Raw genomic sequence first — 23,854 nt, forward strand, 5'->3', positions numbered from 1 at the left:
CAAATGAAATTGGCAAGGTTGAATGTGATTTGTTTTGGTCAATTAATTAGTTTGTTGTTTTGTTACGTTTCATTTTCCACGCCCATCCAGTAGGCGGCGGTAAATTACCAGACTTTGGTTGACCACTGCTCCTGGGTCGAGCAACAACAAATATCTCTGCGGAGTTGCTAGCTAGGTGGTTAGTTAGCTAGCTGAAAAAACATGCTTCTTCAGACTTTCAGGCCATGGCTGTCGCTGCTTCGTTGCAGAGGATTGCCAGTAGCAACCACACGACTATACCACGGCGACAGAGTCGCAGCCGTCGGTACACAGCCTGACACACAGTCCGCGGAGTTTGCGGTAAGTGGGAGGACGATGGGCCAAGCATTGGGCTAAGTTAGCATTGTGAGACGCTGCTAGCTCGGACTGCCCTTGGAACTGAATGACTCTCAATAAGTGTAATGCTAGATGGCTCATTGTCAGTTGCTTGCAGTACGTTACAACCCCTGTACCACCAGCTAGCTAACATGTATTGCAATTAACCAGGGCTTGCTAACGGTAGCAAGCCATCGAGAAGGGCAAATGCATTGGTCAGACATCAGCGTGTCGTCAGCAACGCTTAGAAAGGTACTTCCGGGTCACAGAATTTCGGAAATGTTCAAAATAAAAGTTCCCCACGTAATAGTAGAAAAGTGTCAATAACCTGTATTTATTCATAATATATGAACAAAAATGTGTCTAAACATTAACAGGGATTAATATTAAAGTTACATTTGCATAAAATGTGGGGTTTAAAACATGTTCCAAGGCCAAATAAATGACCCCAATGCAAATCACTGAATATGAAATAATAATAATAATAATATGCCATTTAGCAGACGCTTTTATCCAAAGCGACTTACAGTCATGCGTGCATACATTTTTTGTGTATGGGTGGTCCCGGGGATCGAACCCACTACCTTGGCGTTACAAGCGCCATGCTCTACCAGCTGAGCTACATATTCTTGGCTTATATAACAACAATTATTCTAGGTGGCGCAGTAACAGTAATGTAGGGAATACTCAGTAGGGTCTATAGAATGTATATATGGTGTCATTTCATGGGGTTCTGAAAAATACAGAGTGTTGCTGGCCTTTTACTGTGGCTAAACAGCTTAAAGTGGTGTGCCTGGGCACTATATGGTACAAATATAGCACTGTAATGAAAAATGATGGATTGAGTGTCCATAAAACTAGGTTCCAGTCTACTCACTAGAGTCCCTAGAATACAAAACAGGTGAGTTTGAACAAAAAGCTAGGTCATACACTATATATAAGAAAGTATGTGGACATCCCTTCAAATGAGTGGATTCGGCTATTTCAGCCACACCCGTTGCTGACAGGTATAAAATCGAGCACACCGCCATGCAATCTCCATAGACAATCATTGGCAGTAGAATGGCCCGTACTGAAGAGCTCAGTGACTTTCAACGTGGCACCGTCTACCTTTCCAACAAGTCAGTTTGTCAAATTTCTGCCCTGCTAGAGCTGCCCAGGTCAACTGTAAGTGCTGTTATTGTGAAGTGGAAACGTCTAGGAGCAACAACGGCTCAGCTGCGAAGTGGTAGGCCACAAAAGCTCACAGAACAGGATCGCCGAGTACTGAAGCGCACAGCGCGTAAAAATTGTCTGTCCTCAGTTGCAACACTCACTACCGAGTTCCAAACTGCCTCTGGAAGCAACGTCAGCACAATAACTGTTCATCGGGAGCTTCATGAAATGGGTTTCCATGGCCGAGCAGCCGCACACAAGCCTAAGATCACCATTCACAATGCCAAGCGTCGGCTGGAGTTGTGTAAAGCTCACCGCCATTGGACTCTGGAGCAGTGGAAATGTGTTCTCTGGAGTGATTAATCACACTTCACCATCTGGCAGTCCGACAGATGAATCTGGGTTTGGCGGATGCCAGGAGAACGCTACCTGCCCAAATGCATAGTGCCAACTGTAAAGTTTGGTGGAGGAAGAATAATGGTCTGGGGCTGTTTTTCATGGTTCGGGCTAGGCCCCTTTAGTTCCAGTGAAGGCAAATCTTAACGCTGCATCATACAATGACATTCTAGATGATTCTGTGCTTCCAACTTTGTGGCAACAGTTTGGGGAAGGCCCTTTTCTGTTTCAACATGGGAATGCCCCCGTGCACAAAGTGAGGTCCATACAGAAATGGTTTGTCAAGATAGGTGTGGAAGAACTTGACTGGCCTGCACAGAGCCCTGACCTCAACCCCATCGAACACCTTTGGGATTAATTGGAACGCCGACTGCGAGCCAGGCCTAATCGCCAAACATCAGGTCCCGACCTCACTAATGCTCTTGTGGCTGAATGGAAGCAAGTCCCCGCAGCAATGTTCCAACATCTAGTGGAAAGCCTTCCCAGAAGAGTGGAGGCTGTTATAGCAGCAAAGGGGGGACCAACTCCATTTTAATGCCCATGATTTTGGAATGAGATGTTCGACAAGCAGGTGTCCACATACTTTTGGTCATGTAAAAAATGTACTCCCTACAATACTTTTACATCGGCACAAAGAATAGTTTTTCATTACAGTGCTATATTTATACTGTATAGCAGGGTTCTTCAATTCCGGTCCTGGAGGGCCGAAACACTTCTGTTTTTTATTTCTACCTGGTAGTTAATTGCACTCACCTGGTGTCCCAGGTCTGAATTAGCCCCTGATTACATTTACATTAGAAGGAGAGGATGAAAAACAGAGGTGTTTCGGCCCTCCAGGACCGGAATTGTAGAACCCTGCCCTATAGTGTCCAGGCACTATCAATGAGAGACGATTTGAAATAGACTTGATGGCAGCAACACATTTATTTCATTTAATAACGTTTTTTTTTCTAAATTCAAACAAACCCCCTGCAACTAAACATGGACGTAGAAGACATTGGTTGTCTTCCAAGTCGGGAATTGAGGAGGTATCGCCAAGTTAAGGTTGGTTCAATTCTCTGTGCTAAGCCAAACAGAGTAATGGCCTGACTCGGAGGATACTAGCTAGTCCTTGCCTGGTTTATAACCTGCTCTGTAACCTGCTCTGTAACCTGCTCTACTCTACGCGTTTGACATTATGATACCTCTCTTTTCAGGAAAACTATGAACGAATGCAAGTCCTTGTTGATGAGTTGAAAGGCAGATCGGAGAAAATCAAATTGGGTAAGTTAAGTTGGCACCTTCACAATGTGAAAACTCTTCTGAACGTTAACGGATGTGTCCGGTTTTGACCAGCCTGTCTGATAACGTGTTGTGTTGAGCCAGGTGGGGGAGAGCGGGCCAGAAAGCTGCACATCTCCAGAGGGAAGCTCCTCCCCAGAGAACGCATAGACAGACTGCTGGACCCAGGGTAAACACACATGACTATTCTCTGAACACCTAATTGGTAGATTTATCCTCTGTAGCGTTTCTAGGTCTGAGGGTTCCTTTATGTTCCTTTATTGGGTTTCTCTCGACAGGTCTCCGTTCCTGGAATTCTCCCAGTTTGCAGCATATGAGCTCTATGGGAAAGAGGAGGTTCCAGCAGGAGGCATCATCACAGGGATTGGCAGAGTCTCAGGGTGTGTAGAGTACTATAGAGTACTATAGAGTACTGTAGACACTGCATAGTACTATAGAGTACTGTAAACATTGTAGAGTACTGAAGAGTACTAAAGAGTACTGTAGAGTACTGTAAACATTGTAGAGTACTGTAAACATTGTAGAGTACTATATAGTACTATAAACATTGTAGAGTACTGAAGAGTACTAAAGAGTACTGTAGAGTACTGTAGACACTGCATAGTACTATATAGTACTGTAAACACTGTAGAGTACTGTAGACACTGCATAGTACTATATAGTACTGTAAACATTGTAGAGTACTGTAGACACTGCATAGTACTATACATTTACATTTTACATTTTAGTCATTTAGCAGACGCTCTTATCCAGAGGGACTTACAGTTTTAGTGAGTGCATATATTTTTCATACTGGCCCCCCCGTGGGTTTCAGACTTGGCCTTGTCTATCTCACAGTCTGTTGTTCTAGCAGTACGTTTCACATTCTTATTTACTCAGTACAACCTTCTGCATTTTATATGGCATCTGACTGATCGTCTGCCACATTCCCTCCAGCGTGGAGTGTGTTATAGTTGCTAACGACGCCACCGTGAAAGGAGGCACCTACTACCCAGTCACGGTCAAGAAGCACCTCCGAGCACAGGAGATAGCGCAGCAGAACCACCTGCCATGTATATACCTGGGTGAGTGCCCTCATTCATTGGCTACACTGGTGGCAGCGTCGGGATCGCTGTGTGAAAAGTGACAACATTGGTCAGTGTTATCAATGTAGATGCATCATGTAACATTCTCCCAGTGGTTGTCTCCTGTAGTGGCCTCAGGAGCGGGTAGGGGTAAGGAGTCAGGGACTAGGGGTTGATTTGTGATCGTGTGTTTGCCTCTGTAGTGGACTCCGGAGGAGCCAACCTCCCCAGACAGGCTGAGGTCTTCCCAGACAGAGAACACTTTGGACGGATCTTCTTCAACCAGGCTCGCCTCTCCTCAGACGGAATATCACAGGTAATGAATAACACAGCTAAATGTGTATCTTTTGTAAATATATTTTTTTAGGGTATATTTAGACATAAATTATTTAGACAGAGGAAGTCATATGGGAGAAACCGATTTGAAGGGTTGGAGTGGGGATTGAACCCCGGTCTCCGGTGGGGAGGGAGTCTACACATCTAGCTAGACGACAGCGTGTTTCCACAGGTCAGTAGTGTCTGACCCATAATTAGTGCTGGGAATTGCCAGGGACCTCACGATACAATATCAAATCCAAAATCAAATCAAGTTTTATTTGTCACATGCACCGAATACAACAACAAGCTCGTGAAGGTCTACCACCTGTTGGATTCGGCGCATGTGACAAATCAAATTTGATTTGATTTATGATTTGATATTGTATCGTGAGGTCCCTGGCAATACACATTCTGATCCCCCCCCATCACTACCCATAATCCTGTTACACATTCTGATCCCCCCCATCACTACCCATAATCCTGTTACACATTCTGATCCCCCCATCACTACCCATAATCCTGTTACACATTCTGATCCCCCCCATCACTACCCATAATCCTGTTACACATTCTGATCCCCCCCCATCACTACCCATAATCCTGTTACACATTCTGATCCCCCCCATCACTACCCATAATCCTGTTACACATTCTGATCCCCCCATCACTACCCATAATCCTGTTACACATTCTGATCCCCCCATCACTACCCATAATCCTGTTACACATTCTGATCCCCCCATCACTACCCATAATCCTGTTACACATTCTGATCCCCCATCACTACCCATAATCCTGTTACACATTCTGATCCCCCCCATCACTACCCATAATCCTGTTACACATTCTGATCCCCCCATCACTACCCATAATCCTGTTACACATTCTGATCCCCCCCATCACTACCCATAATCCTGTTACACATTCTGATCCCCCCCATCAGTACCCATAATCCTGTTACACATTCTGATCCCCCCATCACTACCCATAATCCTGTTACACATTCTGATCCCCCCCATCACTACCCATAATCCTGTTACATTCTGATCCCCCCATCACTACCCATAATCCTGTTACACATTCTGATCCCCCCAACACTACCCATAATCCTGTTACACATTCTGATCCCCCCCATCACTACCCATAATCCTGTTACACATTCTGATCCCCCCATCACTACCCATAATCCTGTTACACATTCTGATCCCCCCCCCATCACTACCCATAATCCTGTTACACATTCTGATCCCCCCCATCACTACCCATAATCCTGTTACACATTCTGATCCCCCCCATCACTACCCATAATCCTGTTACACATTCTGATCCCCCATCACTACCCATAATTCTGTTACACATTCTGATCCCCCCATCACTACCCATAATCCTGTTACACATTCTGATCCCCCCCCATCACTACCCATAATCCTGTTACACATTCTGATCCCCCATCACTACCCATAATCCTGTTACACATTCTGATCCCCCATCACTACCCATAATCCTGTTACACATTCTGTTCCCCCCCATCACTACCCATAATCCTGTTACACATTCTGATCCCCCCATCACTACCCATAATCCTGTTACACATTCTGATCCCCCATCACTACCCATAATCCTGTTACACATTCTGATCCCCCCCCATCACTACCCATAATCCTGTTACACATTCTGATCCCCCCATCACTACCCATAATCCTGTTACACATTCTGATCCCCCCCATCACTACCCATAATCCTGTTACACATTCTGATCCCCCCCATCACTACCCATAATCCTGTTACACATTCTGATCCCCCCCCATCACTACCATAATCCTGTTACACATTCTGATCCCCCCCCATCACTACCCATAATCCTGTTACACATTCTGATCCCCCCCCATCACTACCCATAATCCTGTTACACATTCTGATCCCCCCCATCACTACCCATAATCCTGTTACACATTCTGATCCCCCCATCACTACCCATAATCCTGTTACACATTCTGATCCCCCCCATCACTACCCATAATCCTGTTACACATTCTGATCCCCCCCATCACTACCCATAATCCTGTTACACATTCTGATCCCCCCCCATCACTACCCATAATCCTGTTACACATTCTGATCCCCCCATCACTACCCATAATCCTGTTACACATTCTGATCCCCCCCCATCACTACCCATAATCCTGTTACACATTCTGATCACCCCCACCACTACCCATAATCCTGTTACACATTCTGATCCCCCCCCATCACTACCCATAATCCTGTTACACATTCCGATCCCCCCCATCACTACCCATAATCCTGTTACACATTCTGATCCCCCCCCATCACTACCCATAATCCTGTTACACATTCTGATCCCCCCATCACTACCCATAATCCTGTTACACATTCTGATCCCCCCATCACTACCCATAATCCTGTTACACATTCTGATCCCCCCACCACTACCCATAATCCTGTTACACATTCTGATCCCCCCCCATCACTACCCATAATCCTGTTACACATTCTGATCCCCCCATCACTACCCATAATCCTGTTACACATTCTGATCCCCCCATCACTACCCATAATCCTGTTACACATTCTGATCCCCCCATCACTACCCATAATCCTGTTACACATTCTGATCCCCCCATCACTACCCATAATCCTGTTACACATTCTGATCCCCCCCCATCACTACCCATAATCCTGTTACACATTCTGATCCCCCCCCATCACTACCCATAATCCTGTTACACATTCTGATTTTATGAGCCAAGACAGAAAAATATAGGGTAAACTCAATATTAACTACAAACACATTTCACTGAAGATTCTAACATTTAGGTCATGGAGATATACACTGAGTGGACAAAACATTAAGGACACCCCCCCCGTTTTAGCCCTCAGAACAGCCTCAATTTGTCGAGGCATGGACTCAAGGTGTCGAAAGTGTTCCACAGGGATTCTGGCCCAAGTTGACTCCAATGCTTCCCACTGCTGTGTCAAGTTGGCTGGATGTCCTTTGGGTGGTGGACCATTCTTGATACACACGGGAAACTGTTGAGAGGGAAACACCCAGCAGCGTTGCAGTTCTTGACACAAACTGGTGCGCCTGGCACCTACTACCATACCCCGTTCAAAGGCACTTAAATATTTTGTCTTGCCCATTCACCCTCTGAAAGGCACACATACACAATCCGTCTCAAAGCTTAAAAATCCTTCTTTAACCTGTCTCCTCCCCTTCATCTACACTGATTGAAGTGGATTTAACAAGTGACATCAATAAAGGATCATAGATATCACCTGGATTCACCTGGTCAGTCTATGTCATGGAAAGAGCAGGTGTTCTTAATGTTTAGTCCACTCAGTGTAGTTTGTACACCACAACCATCACAGTGTAATAACATTATCAGTTTATTATATTATATCTGGAATGAAAACATTTTGAGAGTGGGACTACAATTGGTAAATCTTTTCTCCGCCCCATGGCAAAATGTGTAGATTTGCAGCAAAATTTGTTTAAAACTGCTACATTTTCTCATGCCAAAATGTGTGGAGTTATAGGAAATGAACCCTGAAATAAAAATACAAGATCTCTGCTGTCAATAGGGGGCTAAAATGTTCTGCTCGCAAGACCCGGCTCTGACTGCTTGTGTCACTGTGGCCCCTCATGCTGGTAGAGCATAGCGCTTGTAATGCCAAGGTAGTGGGTTCGATCCCCGGGACCACCCATACACACAAATGTATGCACGCATGACTGTAAGTTGTTTTGGATAAAAGCGTCTACTAAATGGCATATTATTATGATGAGTTCAGACCTGCGAGTCACTGTGGCCCCTCATGATGAGTTCAGACTGATTTCCTTAATTGAACTGTAACTCAGTAAAATCTTTGAAATTGTTGCATTTATATTGTTCAGTGTATATATGTTTGTATATGTGTTATTCCAGATAGCGGTGGTTATGGGGTCGTGTACAGCAGGGGGAGCGTATGTCCCGGCCATGGCCGACGAGAGCATCATCGTCAGGAAACAAGGAACCATCTTCCTGGGAGGACCCCCTCTGGTGAGGACTAGATTCCCTATTACAGATATCCATCATGGCGGTATGGTGACTACTGGGTGGAACTCACGGGCTGTCGTTTACTGGCGGTATGGTGACTACTGGGTGGAACTCACGGGCTGTCGTTTACTGGCGGTATGGTGACTACTGGGTGGAACTCATGGGCTGTCGTTTACTGGCGGTATGGTGACTACTGGGTAGAACTCACGGGCTGTCGTTTACTGGCGGTATGGTGACTACTGGGTAGAACTCACGGGCTGTCGTTTACTGGCGGTATGGTGACTACTGGGTGGAACTCATGGGCTGTCGTTTTTTCAGGTAAAAGCAGCGACAGGTGAGACGGTCTCTGCTGAGGATCTGGGAGGGGCTGACCTTCACTGCAGGTATCCGTCTCTATGACATCATAGGTCCTTTTTGTGGTGGAAAAAATACTCAATTGTCAAACTTGAGTAAAAGGTCAAAGTAAATGCTATACCTCAAACTCCATATTATTAAAGTAAACCAGACAGCACACATTTTCTTGTTTTTTAAATGTATTTACGGCCAGACAGGCAGGCACACTCCAACACTAGGACATTCATTTCCAAACGCAGTATTTGTGTTTAGTGAGTCCGCCAGATCAGAGGCAGTAGGGACGACAACGCGTTATATTAATAGGTGCGTGTATTGAACCATATCGATGTCCTGCCTGAGCATTCGAAATGTAACAAGTACTTTTTGGTGTCATGGAAAATGTATGGAGTAAAAAGTACATATATTCTTTAGGAATGTAGTGGGGTTATTTTTACTGAAGTACTTTACACCACTGGGTCTTTGTATTAGTCAGGTATGACACAGGTACTAAAATAGCCTTCTGTTGTAGCTTTTAATCTACAATGTCTCACCTTTCCTCTAAAGAGATAAGGTTAGTTACACTAAAAAGTTGCTATCCAGAACCTGAAAGGGTTCTTCTGCTGTCCCCTTTGGATAGCCCCTTTGGATAGCCCCTTTGGATAGCCCCTTTGGATAACCCCTTTGGATAGCCCTTTTGGATAACCCCTTTGGATAGCCCCTTTGGATAACCCCTTTGGATAGCCCTTTGGATAGCCCCTTTGGATAACCCCTTTGGATAACCCCTTTGGATAACCCCTTTGGATAGCCCCTTTGGATAACCCCTTTGGATAACCCCTTTGGATAGCCCTTTTTGGTTCCAGGTAGAAACTCTTTTGGGTTCCATGTAGAACCCTTTTTATATGGGTTCTACCTGGAACCAAAAAAGGTTCTCCTATGGGGACAACCAAAGAACCATATTGGAACCCTTGTTTGTAAGAGTATAATAAAGCGTATTCTACTGTTTGAGTTAGGTATGGTAGGTACTGTATGGTAGGTACTGTATGGTAGGTACTGTATGGTAGGTACTGTATAGTAGGTATCAGTATGGTAGGTATCAGTATGGTAGGTACTGTATGGTAGGTATCTGTATGGTAGGTACTGTATGGTAGGTACTGTATAGTAGGTATCAGTATGGTAGGTATCAGTATGGTAGGTACTGTATGGTAGGTATCTGTATGGTAGGTATCAGTATGGTAGGTATCTGTATGGTAGGTATCAGTATGGTAGGTATCAGTATGGTAGGTATCAGTATGGTAGGTACTGTATGGTAGGTATCTGTATGGTAGGTATCAGTATGGTAGGTATCTGTATGGTAGGTACTGTATGGTAGGTATCAGTATGGTAGGTACTGTATGGTAGGTATCAGTATGGTAGGTATCAGTATGGTAGGTACTGTATGGTAGGTATCAGTATGGTAGGTATCTGTATGGTAGGTACTGTATGGTAGGTATCAGTATGGTAGGTACTGTATGGTAGGTATCAGTATGGTAGGTATCTGTATGGTAGGTACTGTATGGTAGGTATCAGTATGGTAGGTACTGTATGGTAGGTATCAGTATGGTAGGTATCTGTATGGTAGGTATCTGTATGGTAGGTACTGTATGGTAGGTACTGTATGGTAGGTATCTGTATGGTAGGTACTGTATGGTAGGTACTGTATGGTAGGTACTGTATGGTAGGTACTGTATGGTAGGTATCAGTATGGTAGGTATCTGTATGGTAGGTATCAGTATGGTAGGTATCTGTATGGTAGGTATCTGTATGGTAGGTATCAGTATGGTAGGTATCAGTATGGTAGGTATCAGTATGGTAGGTACTGTATGGTATGTATCTGTATGGTAGGTATCTGTATGGTAGGTATCAGTATGGTAGGTATCTGTATGGTAGGTACTGTATGGTAGGTACTGTATGGTAGGTATCAGTATGGTAGGTACTGTATGGTAGGTATCAGTATGGTAGGTATCAGTAGGGTAGGTATCTGTATGGTAGGTACTGTATGGTAGGTATCTGTATGGTAGGTATCAGTATGGTAGGTAGGCTGTATGGTAGGTATCAGTATGGTAGGTACTGTATGGTAGGTATCAGTATGTAGGTATCAGTATGGTAGGTATCTGTATGGTAGGTACTGTATGGTAGGTATCAGTATGGTAGGTACTGTATGGTAGGTACTGTATGGTAGGTATCAGTATGGTAGGTACTGTATGGTAGGTATCAGTATGGTAGGTATCAGTATGGTAGGTATCTGTATGGTAGGTACTGTATGGTAGGTATCAGTATGGTAGGTACTGTATGGTAGGTATCAGTAGGGTAGGTATCAGTAGGGTAGGTATCTGTATGGTAGGTACTGTATGGTAGGTACTGTATGGTAGGTATCAGTATGGTAGGTACTGTATGGTAGGTACTGTATGGTAGGTATCAGTATGGTAGGTACTGTATGGTAGGTATCAGTATGGTAGGTATCAGTATGGTAGGTATCAGTATGGTAGGTATCTGTATGGTAGGTACTGTATGGTAGGTACTGTATGGTAGGTATCAGTATGGTAGGTACTGTATGGTAGGTATCAGTATGGTAGGTATCAGTATGGTAGGTACTGTATGGTAGGTATCAGTATGGTAGGTATCAGTATGGTAGGTACTGTATGGTAGGTATCAGTATGGTAGGTACTGTATGGTAGGTATCAGTATGGTAGGTATCTGTATGGTAGGTACTGTATGGTAGGTATCAGTATGGTAGGTACTGTATGGTAGGTATCAGTATGGTAGGTACTGTATGGTAGGTATCAGTATGGTAGGTATCAGTATGGTAGGTATCAGTATGGTAGGTACTGTATGGTAGGTATCAGTATGGTAGGTACTGTATGGTAGGTATCAGTATGGTAGGTATCAGTATGGTAGGTACTGTATGGTAGGTATCAGTATGGTAGGTACTGTATGGTAGGTACTGTATGGTAGAAGGTACTGTATGGTAGGTATCAGTATGGTAGGTACTGTATGGTAGGTATCAGTATGGTAGGTATCAGTATGGTAGGTATCAGTATGGTAGGTATCTGTATGGTAGGTACTGTATGGTAGGTACTGTATGGTAGGTATCAGTATGGTAGGTACTGTATGGTAGGTATCAGTATGGTAGGTATCAGTATGGTAGGTACTGTATGGTAGGTATCAGTATGGTAGGTATCAGTATGGTAGGTATCAGTATGGTAGGTATCAGTATGGTAGGTATCAGTATGGTAGGTATCTGTATGGTAGGTACTGTATGGTAGGTATCAGTATGGTAGGTATCTGTATGGTAGGTACTGTATGGTAGGTACTGTATGGTAGGTATCAGTATGGTAGGTACTGTATGGTAGGTATCAGTATGGTAGGTACTGTATGGTAGGTATCAGTATGGTGGGTACTGTATGGTAGGTACTGTATAGTAGGTACTGTATGGTAGGTATCAGTATGGTAGGTATCTGTATGGTAGGTACTGTATGGTAGGTACTGTATGGTAGGTATCAGTATGGTGGGTACTGTATGGTAGGTACTGTATAGTAGGTATCAGTATGGTAGGTACTGTATGGTAGGTATCAGTATGGTAGGTACTGTATGGTAGGTATCAGTATGGTAGGTACTGTATGGTAGGTATCAGTATGGTAGGTACTGTATAGTAGGTATCAGTATGGTAGGTACTGTATGGTAGGTATCAGTATGGTAGGTACTGTATGGTAGGTATCAGTAGGGTAGGTACTGTATGGTAGGTATCAGTAGGGTAGGTACTGTATGGTAGGTATCAGTATGGTAGGTACTGTATAGTAGGTATCAGTATGGTAGGTACTGTATGGTAGGTATCAGTATGGTAGGTACTGTATGGTAGGTACTGTATGGTAGGTACTGTATAGTAGGTATCAGTATGGTAGGTACTGTATGGTAGGTATCAGTATGGTAGGTACTGTATAGTAGGTATCAGTATGGTAGGTATCAGTATGGTAGGTACTGTATGGTAGGTATCAGTATGGTAGGTATCAGTAGGGTAGGTACTGTATGGTAGGTATCAGTATGGTAGGTACTGTATAGTAGGTATCAGTATGGTAGGTACTGTATGGTAGGTATCAGTATGGTAGGTACTGTATGGTAGGTACTGTATGGTAGGTATCAGTAGGGTAGGTACTGTATGGTAGGTATCAGTAGGGTAGGTACTGTATGGTAGGTATCAGTATGGTAGGTACTGTATGGTAGGTACTGTATGGTAGGTACTGTATGGTAGGTACTGTATAGTAGGTATCAGTATGGTAGGTATCAGTATGGTAGGTATCAGTATGGTAGGTACTGTATGGTAGGTACTGTATGGTAGGTACTGTATGGTAGGTACTGTATGGTAGGTATCAGTATGGTAGGTACTGTATGGTAGGTATCAGTATGGTAGGTACTGTATGGTAGGTATCAGTATGGTAGGTACTGTATGGTAGGTACTGTATGGTAGGTACTGTATGGTAGGTACTGTATAGTAGGTATCAGTATGGTAGGTACTGTATGGTAGGTATCAGTATGGTAGGTACTGTATGGTAGGTATCAGTATGGTAGGTATCAGTATGGTAGGTACTGTATGGTAGGTATCAGTATGGTAGGTATCAGTATGGTAGGTACTGTATGGTAGGTATCAGTATGGTAGGTATCAGTATGGTAGGTACTGTATGGTAGGTATCAGTATGGTAGGTATCAGTATGGTAGGTACTGTATGGTAGGTACTGTATGGTAGGTATCAGTATGGTAGGTATCAGTATGGTAGGTACTGTATGGTAGGTATCAGTATGGTAGGTACTGTATGGTAGGTACTGTATGGTAGGTATCAGTATGGTAGGTACTGTATAGTAGGTATCAGTATGGTAGGTACTGTATGGTAGGTATCAGTATGGTAGGTACTGTATGGTAGGTATCAGTATGGTATGGTTCCTCTATCCAGTGTTGATCCGTGTTTGTTTCCTGTTTCCTGTCCCACAGGAAGTCAGGTGTAACAGACCACTACGCTCTAGACGATAGCCACGCCCTTCACCTGGCTCGCAAGGCCGTCCGCAACCTCAACTACACCAAGAACATACAGGTGAGTTATAACCTCAATATACAGGTGGGTTATAACCTCAATATACAGGTGGGTTATAACCTCAATATACAGGTGGGTTATAACCTCAATATACAGGTGGGTTATAACCTCAACATACAGGTGGGTTATAACCTCAATATACAGGGGGGTTATAACCTCAATATACAGGGGGGTTATAACCTCAATATACAGGGGGGTTATAACCTCAATATACAGGGGGGTTATAACCTCAACATACAGGGGGGTTATAACCTCAACTAGACCAAGAACATACAGGTCCCCTTGCTGCTCCGTAGGTAAGTACCATGGTCTCGTAGTGGATGTGAGTTTCGACTGGAAGCCAGTGAAGTGTGCGGAGGAACAGGGTGACATGGGAGAACTTAGGAAGGTTGAAAACCAGGCAGGCTGCAGCGTTCTGGATAAGTTGCAGGGGTTTGAAGGCACAAGTGGGGAGCCCAGCCAACAGAGAGTTGAGATAATTAGGTGGGTGCTTACATTTGTCCTATTTCACACATGTACCAGTGTGAATTGGAAATGTGTTTCTTGCATATCCCCCTGAGACCCTCGGAGAGTGGGGTCAGAGCCATGGATCAGCTTCCCCTGAGACCCTCGGAGAGTGGGGTCACGGCCAGGGATCAGACATTATTGACGGCAACCCTGGAGCAATTAGGGTTAATTGCCTTGCTCAAGGGCACAGACAGATTTTTCACTTAGTCAGCTCGGGGATTTGAACCAGCGACCTTTCAGTTACTGGCCCAACGCTCCTAACCGCTAGGCTAACTGCTGCCCTGCAGTAGTCCAGACGGGAGATGACAAGTGCCTGGACTAGGACCTGCACCACTTCCTGTGTGAGGTAGGGATGTACTTCCTGTGTGAGGTAGGGTCGTACTCTACGGATGTTGTAGAGCATCAACCTGCAGGAGCGAGTCACTGCTTTGATGTTTGCAGAGAACGACAGGGTGTTGTCCAGGGTCACGCCAAGGTTCCTTGCACTCTGAGAGAGGGACACTGTGGATTTGTCAACTGTGATGGAGCGGGCCTTGGAGCGGGCAGGACTTCCTGGGAGGAAGAGCAGCCCCATCTTGTTGATCTTGAGGTGGTGGGCCAACATCCAAGCTGAGATATCTGCCAGGCACACAGAGATGTGTGTCGCCACCTGGGTATCAGAAGGGGAGGAAGGAGAAAAGTGCCTCTGTGACACAGAGAAGAGCAGTCTCGGTTGAGTGACCCGTCTTGAAGCCTGACTGGTTAGGTTCAAGAAGATGGTTCTGAAAGAGAGATAACGAGAGAGTTGATCAGAGACGGCACGCTCAAGTGTTTTAGAAAGAAAAGAAAGGAGGGAGACAAGTCTGTCGTTTTTGACGTCAGAAGAGTTGCGTGTTGGTTTCGTGTGTAGCTAATTTGTTCGATGTTTTCAGAAAAACAATGTGAAACAAAAAGAGACTTGGCGTAACTACATAAGTCATTGAAACATGTTCTGCTAGTTTCTTCTTGTTGCCCCCCCCCTCTCCTCTCCTGCCCCTATATTAACATGGTGTTATTGACCCGGGGTGTTGCCAGGTGACCACCGAGCCCCCCGAGGATCCTCTCTACCCAGCTGAGGAGCTGTATGGCATCGTAGGAGCCAACCTCAAACGCAACTTTGATGTCAGAGAGGTACTTCCCCCATGTTTATTCATGTGCTTATTATGGGGGTCTGAAGGAGCTAAAAAAAACTATTGTACTGGTTCATATTTATTATGGGGGTCCGTGTTGACTGTTATGTTGTGTTATAATATATCTAATATGTTCTACTGTGTGATTGCCAGGTGATAGCCAGGATTGTCGATGGCAGCAGGTTTGATGAGTTCAAAGCCTTCTACGGAGATACAGTGGTCACAGGTGAGCACTAGGCTGGTCACTATCGGTTTATACTACCTGGGGTTTAGGCTGGTCACTATCGGTTTATACTACCTGGGGTTTAGGCTGGTCACTCGGTTTATACCACCTGGGGTTTAGGCTGGTCACTATCGGTTTATACCACCTGGGGTTTAGGCTGGTCACTATCAGTTTATACTACCTGGGGTTTAGGCTGGTCACTATCGGTTTATACTACCTGGGGTTTAGGCTGGTCACTATCGGTTTATACTACCTGGGGTTTAGGCTGGTCACTATCGGTTTATACTACCTGGGGTTTAGGCTGGTCACTATCGGTTTATACTACCTGGGGTTTAGGCTGGTCACTCGGTTTATACTACCTGGGGTTTAGGCTGGTCACTATCGGTTTATACTACCTGGGGTTTAGGCTGGTCACTATCGGTTTATACTACCTGGGGTTTAGGCTGGTCACTATCAGTTTATACTACCTGGGGTTTAGGCTGGTCACTATCGGTTTATACTACCTGGGGTTTAGGCTGGTCACTATCGGTTTATACTACCTGGGGTTTAGGCTGGTCACTCGGTTTATACTACCTGGGGTTTAGGCTGGTCACTATCGGTTTATACTACCTGGGGTTTAGGCTGGTCACTATCGGTTTATACTACCTGGGGTTTAGGCTGGTCACTATCGGTTTATACTACCTGGGGTTTAGGCTGGTCACTATCGGTTTATACTACCTGGGGTTTAGACTGGTCACTATCGGTTTATACTACCTGGGGTTTAGGCTGGTCACTCGGTTTATACCACCTGGGGTTTAGGCTGGTCACTATCGGTTTATACTACCTGGGGTTTAGGCTGGTCACTATCGGTTTATACTACCTGGGGTTTAGGCTGGTCACTCGGTTTATACTACCTGGGGTTTAGGCTGGTCACTATCGGTTTATACTACCTGGGGTTTAGGCTGGTCACTATCGGTTTATACTACCTGGGGTTTAGGCTGGTCACTATCGGTTTATACTACCTGGGGTTTAGGCTGGTCACTATCGGTTTATACTACCTGGGGTTTAGGCTGGTCACTATCGGTTTATACCACCTGGGGTTTAGGCTGGTCACTCGGTTTATACTACCTGGGGTTTAGGCTGGTCACTCGGTTTATACTACCTGGGGTTTAGGCTGGTCACTATCAGTTTATACTACCTGGGGTTTAGGCTGGTCACTATCGGTTTATACTACCTGGGGTTTAGGCTGGTCACTATCGGTTTATACTACCTGGGGTTTAGGCTGGTCACTATCGGTTTATACTACCTGGGGTTTAGGCTGGTCACTATCGGTTTATACTACCTGGGGTTTAGGCTGGTCACTATCGGTTTATACTACCTGGGGTTTAGGCTGGTCACTATCGGTTTATACTACCTGGGGTTTAGGCTAGTCACTATCGGTTTATACTACCTGGGGTTTAGGCTGGTCACTATCAGTTTATACTACCTGGGGTTTAGGCTGGTCACTATCGGTTTATACTACCTGGGGTTTAGGCTGGTCACTATCGGTTTATACTACCTGGGGTTTAGGCTGGTCACTATCGGTTTATACTACCTGGGGTTTAGGCTGGTCACTATCGGTTTATACTACCTGGGGTTTAGGCTGGTCACTATCGGTTTATACTACCTGGGGTTTAGGCTGGTCACTATCGGTTTATACTACCTGGGGTTTAGACTGGTCACTATCGGTTTATACCACCTGGGGTTTAGGCTGGTCACTATCGGTTTATACTACCTGGGGTTTAGGCTGGTCACTATCGGTTTATACTACCTGGGGTTTAGGCTGGTCACTATCGGTTTATACTACCTGGGGTTTAGGCTGGTCACTATCGGTTTATACTACCTGGGGTTTAGGCTGGTCACTATCGGTTTATACTACCTGGGGTTTAGGCTGGTCACTATCGGTTTATACTACCTGGGGTTTAGGCTGGTCACTATCGGTTTATACTACCTGGGGTTTAGACTGGTCACTATCGGTTTATACTACCTGGGGTTTAGGCTGGTCACTCGGTTTATACCACCTGGGGTTTAGGCTGGTCACTATCGGTTTATACTACCTGGGGTTTAGGCTGGTCACTATCGGTTTATACTACCTGGGGTTTAGGCTGGTCACTCGGTTTATACTACCTGGGGTTTAGGCTGGTCACTATCGGTTTATACTACCTGGGGTTTAGGCTGGTCACTATCGGTTTATACTACCTGGGGTTTAGGCTGGTCACTATCGGTTTATACTACCTGGGGTTTAGGCTGGTCACTATCGGTTTATACTACCTGGGGTTTAGGCTGGTCACTATCGGTTTATACTACCTGGGGTTTAGGCTGGTCACTATCGGTTTATACTACCTGGGGTTTAGACTGGTCACTATCGGTTTATACCACCTGGGGTTTAGGCTGGTCACTATCGGTTTATACTACCTGGGGTTTAGGCTGGTCACTATCGGTTTATACTACCTGGGGTTTAGGCTGGTCACTATCGGTTTATACTACCTGGGGTTTAGGCTGGTCACTATCGGTTTATACTACCTGGGGTTTAGGCTGGTCACTATCGGTTTATACTACCTGGGGTTTAGGCTGGTCACTATCGGTTTATACTACCTGGGGTTTAGGCTGGTCACTATCGGTTTATACTACCTGGGGTTTAGACTGGTCACTATCGGTTTATACTACCTGGGGTTTAGGCTGGTCACTCGGTTTATACCACCTGGGGTTTAGGCTGGTCACTATCGGTTTATACTACCTGGGGTTTAGGCTGGTCACTATCGGTTTATACTACCTGGGGTTTAGGCTGGTCACTCGGTTTATACTACCTGGGGTTTAGGCTGGTCACTATCGGTTTATACTACCTGGGGTTCACCGTGGTCAAAATACACTGGTATGAAAAAATACCCTAAAATACGAAAAAATAGGCTTCTAGTTGGCACATTGTGGTTTTTGACTCAACCTTCTAAAGTTGGAGCTGAGCCAATCAGAGGACTTGGGCGAGGAGAAAAAAATCTCTAGCCCCCCCATCATCATCGTTACTATTTTCCTCCCTCAAGCTGCATGGCAGCTCTCCACTTCCTCCGTTGATACCACTGATATGTGAGGAAACGGTGTTGTATGTGTTAGTGAAGCACATAACCACTATTATGTCGTAGTTGGCTCCTCATTACGATGAAGGTAGTTAGCTATGGCGTTTAGTGAACTAAGCGAGAACACTTACAGCGCATAGCCTACAGTAATAATATAATAATAATAATATAATAATAATATAATATGCCATTTAGCAGACGCTTTTATCCAAAGCGACTTACAGTCATGCGTGCATACATTTTTGTGTATGGGTGGTCCCGGGATCGAACCCACTACCTTGGCGTTACAAGCGCCGTGCTCTACCAGTTGAGCTACAGAGGACCACAGTAAGCTAAACTACTACATTGCGTCAAGTAATTTAATAATTCAGAATTTTTTCCCCCGATAAAATTAAGAAAAAGCCAGTTTACATTTTCACTAGACTATCCTCACATAAAGACACCTATTAATTAGAAAAATCATTACCCCTAAATTTAACCTAGAAAAATGTGAGTTTCATTGAGACCACCTCCATTTCATTTAAGATCAAACACAAGACAACTGTGTTGGCTACATTGTTTGATATCATTTAAAACGCTAGGTTTCAGGAAATGGTTGTTACAGGGTTTTTTTTAAATGCAAAATGCTCCAACTTCCTGAGGATGGAGTTAACTGACCCCTTCCGGACCGAAGTGGAAACGTCTAGGAGCAACAGCGGCTCAGCCGCGAAGTGGTAGGCCACACAAGCTCACAGAACGGGACCACCGAGTGCTGAAGCGAGTTGCACGTAAAAATCGCCTGTCCTCGGTTGCAACACTCACTACCGAGTTCCAAACTGCCTCTGGAAGCAACGTCAGCACAAGAACTGTTCATCGGGAGCTTCATGAAATGGGTTTTCTGGTCATGTAGTGTATATCTGCAGTACATCCAGTATGTAGATATAACCCTGCGTGTCTTGAGAGATGGTGCTTTGTGTCGTAGAAGTACAGGTGTGATTAGATTCCATCCCATGTCTGTTCACAGGGTTCTCCAGGATATTTGGTTACCCTGTTGGAATCATTGGTAACAACGGAGTCCTGTTCTCAGAGTCTGCTAAGAAAGTAAGTTTATGCAGTTGAGGACTGTTACCTTATTTCAAGTTGATCTAACAGAGAAGCATGATCTTTTAGTTCACATTAAAATAACCACTATGTACATAATGTCTTGTCCATTACTGTGTTCCAGGCAACTCATTTCATAGAGTTATGCTGTCAAAGGAACATTCCCCTTATCTTTCTACAAAACATCACGGGTAAGTACAGAAGAGATTGATTCCTTCAAGACATGGCTGGCAGGGTGTATGAAGTTCAATGTTTCATCTTTTTGTTTTGGCTCTGTGTCCCTCTCTCCCCCTCTGTCCTCCTCCCTCTCTGTCCCGGTCCTCCTCCCTCTCTGTCTCTGTCCTCCTTCCTCTCTGTCCCGGTCCTCCTCCCTCTCTGTCCTCCTCCCTCTGTCTCTGTCCTCCTCCCTCTCTGTCCTCCTCCCTCTGTCTCTGTCCTCCTCACTCTCTGTCTCTGTCCTTCTCTGTCCCGGTCCTCCTCCCTCTCTGTCCCGGTCCTCCTCCCTCTCTGTCTCGGTCCTCCTCCCTCTCTGTCCCGGTCCTCCTTCCTCTCTGTCCTCCTCCCTCTCTGTCCCGGTCCTCCTCCCTCTCTGTCCCGGTCCTCCTCCCTCTCTGTCCTCCTCCGTCTCTGTCCTCCTCCCTCTGTCTCTGTCCTCCTCACTCTCTGTCTCTGTCCTTCTCTGTCTCTGTCCTCCTCCCTCTCTGTCCCGGTCCTCCTCCCTCTCTGTCTCGGTCCTCCTCCCTCTCTGTCTCGGTCCTCCTCCCTCTCTGTCCTCCTCCCTCTCTGTCTCTGTCCTCCTCCCTCTCTGTCTCTGTCCTCCTCCCTCTCTGTCTCTGTCCTTCTCTGTCCCGGTCCTCCTCCCTCTCTGTCCTCCTCCCTCTCTGTCTCTGTCCTCCTCCCTCTCTGTCCTCCTCCCTCTGTCCTCTTCCCTCTCTGTCCTCCTCCCTCTCTGTCCTCCTCCCTCTCTGTCTCTGTCCTCCTCCCTCTCTGTCCCGGTCCTCCTCCCTCTCTGTCTCTGTCTCTGCAGGCTTCATGGTGGGCAGGGAGTATGAGGCAGGTGGCATCGCCAAGGATGGGGCTAAGATGGTCACGGCGGTTGCGTGTGCCAACGTGCCCAAGATCACGGTGATCATCGGCGGCTCGTATGGAGCGGGCAACTACGGCATGTGTGGCAGAGCATACAGGTATACCCTGCACACTACACCAACCTACAATACAGGTCCTAATGACATGGCCTGTCAAGCCTACAGCTATACCCTGTATAAGGGTTCCCCAACAGGCGGGTGGTTTTATTTGGCCCCTTAAGTACTGAGCAAAAAATAAAAATAATTTACTTTTTCATTGTTGGACATAAAAGACTGTAGAATCAGCAGGAAATCAGCTCCAAGGGATTTTAATTTCAGACATCTGTTCCCAAGTATTCCCCCTCATAATAGAGACACATGATCGTATGGAAATGTAAGTAAGGTTTGTAATTATTTTGTTTTAGTCTAACATTATATCTCTTGCGGTCAATTTGAAGTCTACAAATTATTTGTAATTATTTTCCGGGCCCCCCAACCATCCACTCAAGAAAGAATCTAGTTGATGATCCCTGCCCTTTCTGGACAGAACTAGGATTAGGCCCTTCATTCCTGGTGTCTAGAGGGGCCCTTGGTTTCTCATGTACAGTAAACAAGATGTCTCCTCCCCTCCTCCAGCCCCCGGTTTCTGTACATGTGGCCCAACTCCCGTATCTCTGTGATGGGAGGAGAGCAGGCTGCCACTGTGCTAGCCACCATCACTAAAGACCAGCGGGCCAGAGAGGGCAAAGAGGTGAGCATTACTCCACGTCAGTGAGCCAACCTCTCCTGGGACCCCCCAGAGCTAGCACACCTGATTAGGGCTGGCACAATTACAGTGTATGGATGAAGACCGTCATTAAATAAAATAACCGTCATAACCGCGTATGTGTGCGGAACGAACAGCTGACTCAAGATGGGACGGCCAGGTATTCAGATGGGTCGGCCAGGTGTTCAGATGGGTCGGCCAGGTATTCAGATGGGTCGGCCAGGTATTCAGATGGGTCGGCCAGGTATTCAGATGGGTCGGCCAGGTATTCAGATGGGTCGGCCAGGTATTCAGATGGGTCGGCCAGGTATTCAGATGGGTCGGCCAGGTATTCAGATGGGTCGGCCAGGTATTCAGATGGGACGGCCAGGTATTCAGATGGGTCGGCCAGGTATTCAGATGGGACGGCCAGGTATTCAGATGGGACGGCCAGGTATTCATGTGGTTGAGTCCATTTCTGCAATAACATGGACTCTTTACAACGTGATGAAACGTTGTTGCTCCTTGCCGAAACAGAGCAAGGTTTTCTAGCAAACCAGTCTTCGGTTGCCTAGGCAACGTCCCCATCTCTGCAGCAGTAACACACATAGAAATGAAATAAATAGAAAATCAATTATTATTCTTTTTTTTTTGTTGCTATTCTAACGTTGACCAATAAGTCATCCAAAAATTCCGAAACCGTCACAGCCCTAAAACTGATCCACCTTTTCAACTAATCATCAAGCCCTTGACTACATTAATCAGGTGAGATGGTTCAGGGCTGCAACAACATTGTGAAACGCCTGGGGTCCCCAAGGGGGGAGGTTTGAAAAAAGGCTGATCTGAGCTGTTGCAGGACTAATATAACCACTGTTCCATGTTCAGTTCACAGCAGAGCAGGAGGCTGCCATGAAGGAGCCCATCGTCAAACGGTTTGAAGAGGAAGGAAGCCCATACTTCTCCAGCGCTCGGTGAGATATCAGCATCCCCCAGTCTATGATGCATAGTTCATCAGGCACTCTATGATGGCATTAAAAATGCATTATTAAAGTGCTTATAATGAATTATTGAAGAGTTTTCTCCTTCTGTTTTAACTTCCATGTTGTTCTGCCCGTCTGCATAGGCTGTGGGATGACGGTATCATTGACCCGGCTGACACCCGTCTGGTTCTGGGAATGAGTCTCAGTGCTACGCTCAATGCCCCGACACAGAGGACACGTTTCGGAGTGTTCAGGATGTGAACATCCACAGGGCCACTAAAGGCCAGACTCTGGACCAGCCAGTCTGTACTGTAGTGTCTACTGTAGGGTCCAGTCTGTACTGTAGTGTCTACTGTAGGGTCCAGTCTGTACTGTAGTGTCTACTGTAGGGTCCAGTCTGTACTGTAGTGTCTACTGTAGGGTCCAGTCTGTACTGTAGTGTCTACTGTAGGGTCCAGTCTGTACTGTAGTGTCTACTGTAGGGTCCAGTCTGTACTGTAGTGTCTACTGTAGGGTCCAGTCTGTACTGTAGTGTCTACTGTAGGGTCCAGTCTGTACTGTAGGGTCTAGAAGGACTGTATCCTGTAAAGAACAAAAGTGTGGCTACGTCCAAATGCTCCCTATCCCCAATAGGGCCCTGGTCTAAAGTGGTGCACTATATAGGGAATAGGGTGCCATTCTCTGGTCTAAAGTAGTGCACTATACAGGAAACCATTTGGGACAATCCTGTATTTTGTAGAAACATTATATTGCACAACCCCAGGCAGCGTTGTCAGTAGTGTTCTGGTGACTGAATATTACATGAGATTTTGTTCTGGTTAAGATATTAAACTGTCAGCTTTGTTCAACTGTATCTGTATTCTGTAAGGGGGACATTCACACATAACTCTTGACTTTTTAAAAAATTTTTTTAGCATAAATCATTAAATCAGTATCAATAGGA

The 23,854-nt window shown here is 45.5% G+C and overlaps 1 protein-coding gene across 1 annotated transcript; it reads left to right on the forward strand.

Moving 5' to 3' along the window:
* Window positions 1–111: 111 nt before the first annotated feature.
* Window positions 112–23,239, forward strand: mccc2 (methylcrotonyl-CoA carboxylase subunit 2). Its single transcript, XM_041835941.2, has 17 exons — window positions 112–339; window positions 3,102–3,168; window positions 3,271–3,355; window positions 3,465–3,566; window positions 4,123–4,250; window positions 4,454–4,566; window positions 8,513–8,626; window positions 8,942–9,006; window positions 13,976–14,075; window positions 15,636–15,731; window positions 15,884–15,956; window positions 20,046–20,122; window positions 20,247–20,313; window positions 21,150–21,306; window positions 21,823–21,937; window positions 22,817–22,902; window positions 23,055–23,239. The coding sequence occupies exons 1-17, from the start codon at window positions 202–204 to the stop codon at window positions 23,170–23,172; spliced, it is 1,701 nt and encodes a 566-aa protein (XP_041691875.1). The 5' UTR covers window positions 112–201; the 3' UTR covers window positions 23,173–23,239.
* The last annotated feature ends 615 nt before the right edge of the window (window positions 23,240–23,854 follow it).

The sequence above is a fragment of the Coregonus clupeaformis genome, unplaced genomic scaffold (assembly GCF_020615455.1).
Source record: "Coregonus clupeaformis isolate EN_2021a unplaced genomic scaffold, ASM2061545v1 scaf0002, whole genome shotgun sequence".
Taxonomy (NCBI): domain Eukaryota; kingdom Metazoa; phylum Chordata; class Actinopteri; order Salmoniformes; family Salmonidae; genus Coregonus; species Coregonus clupeaformis.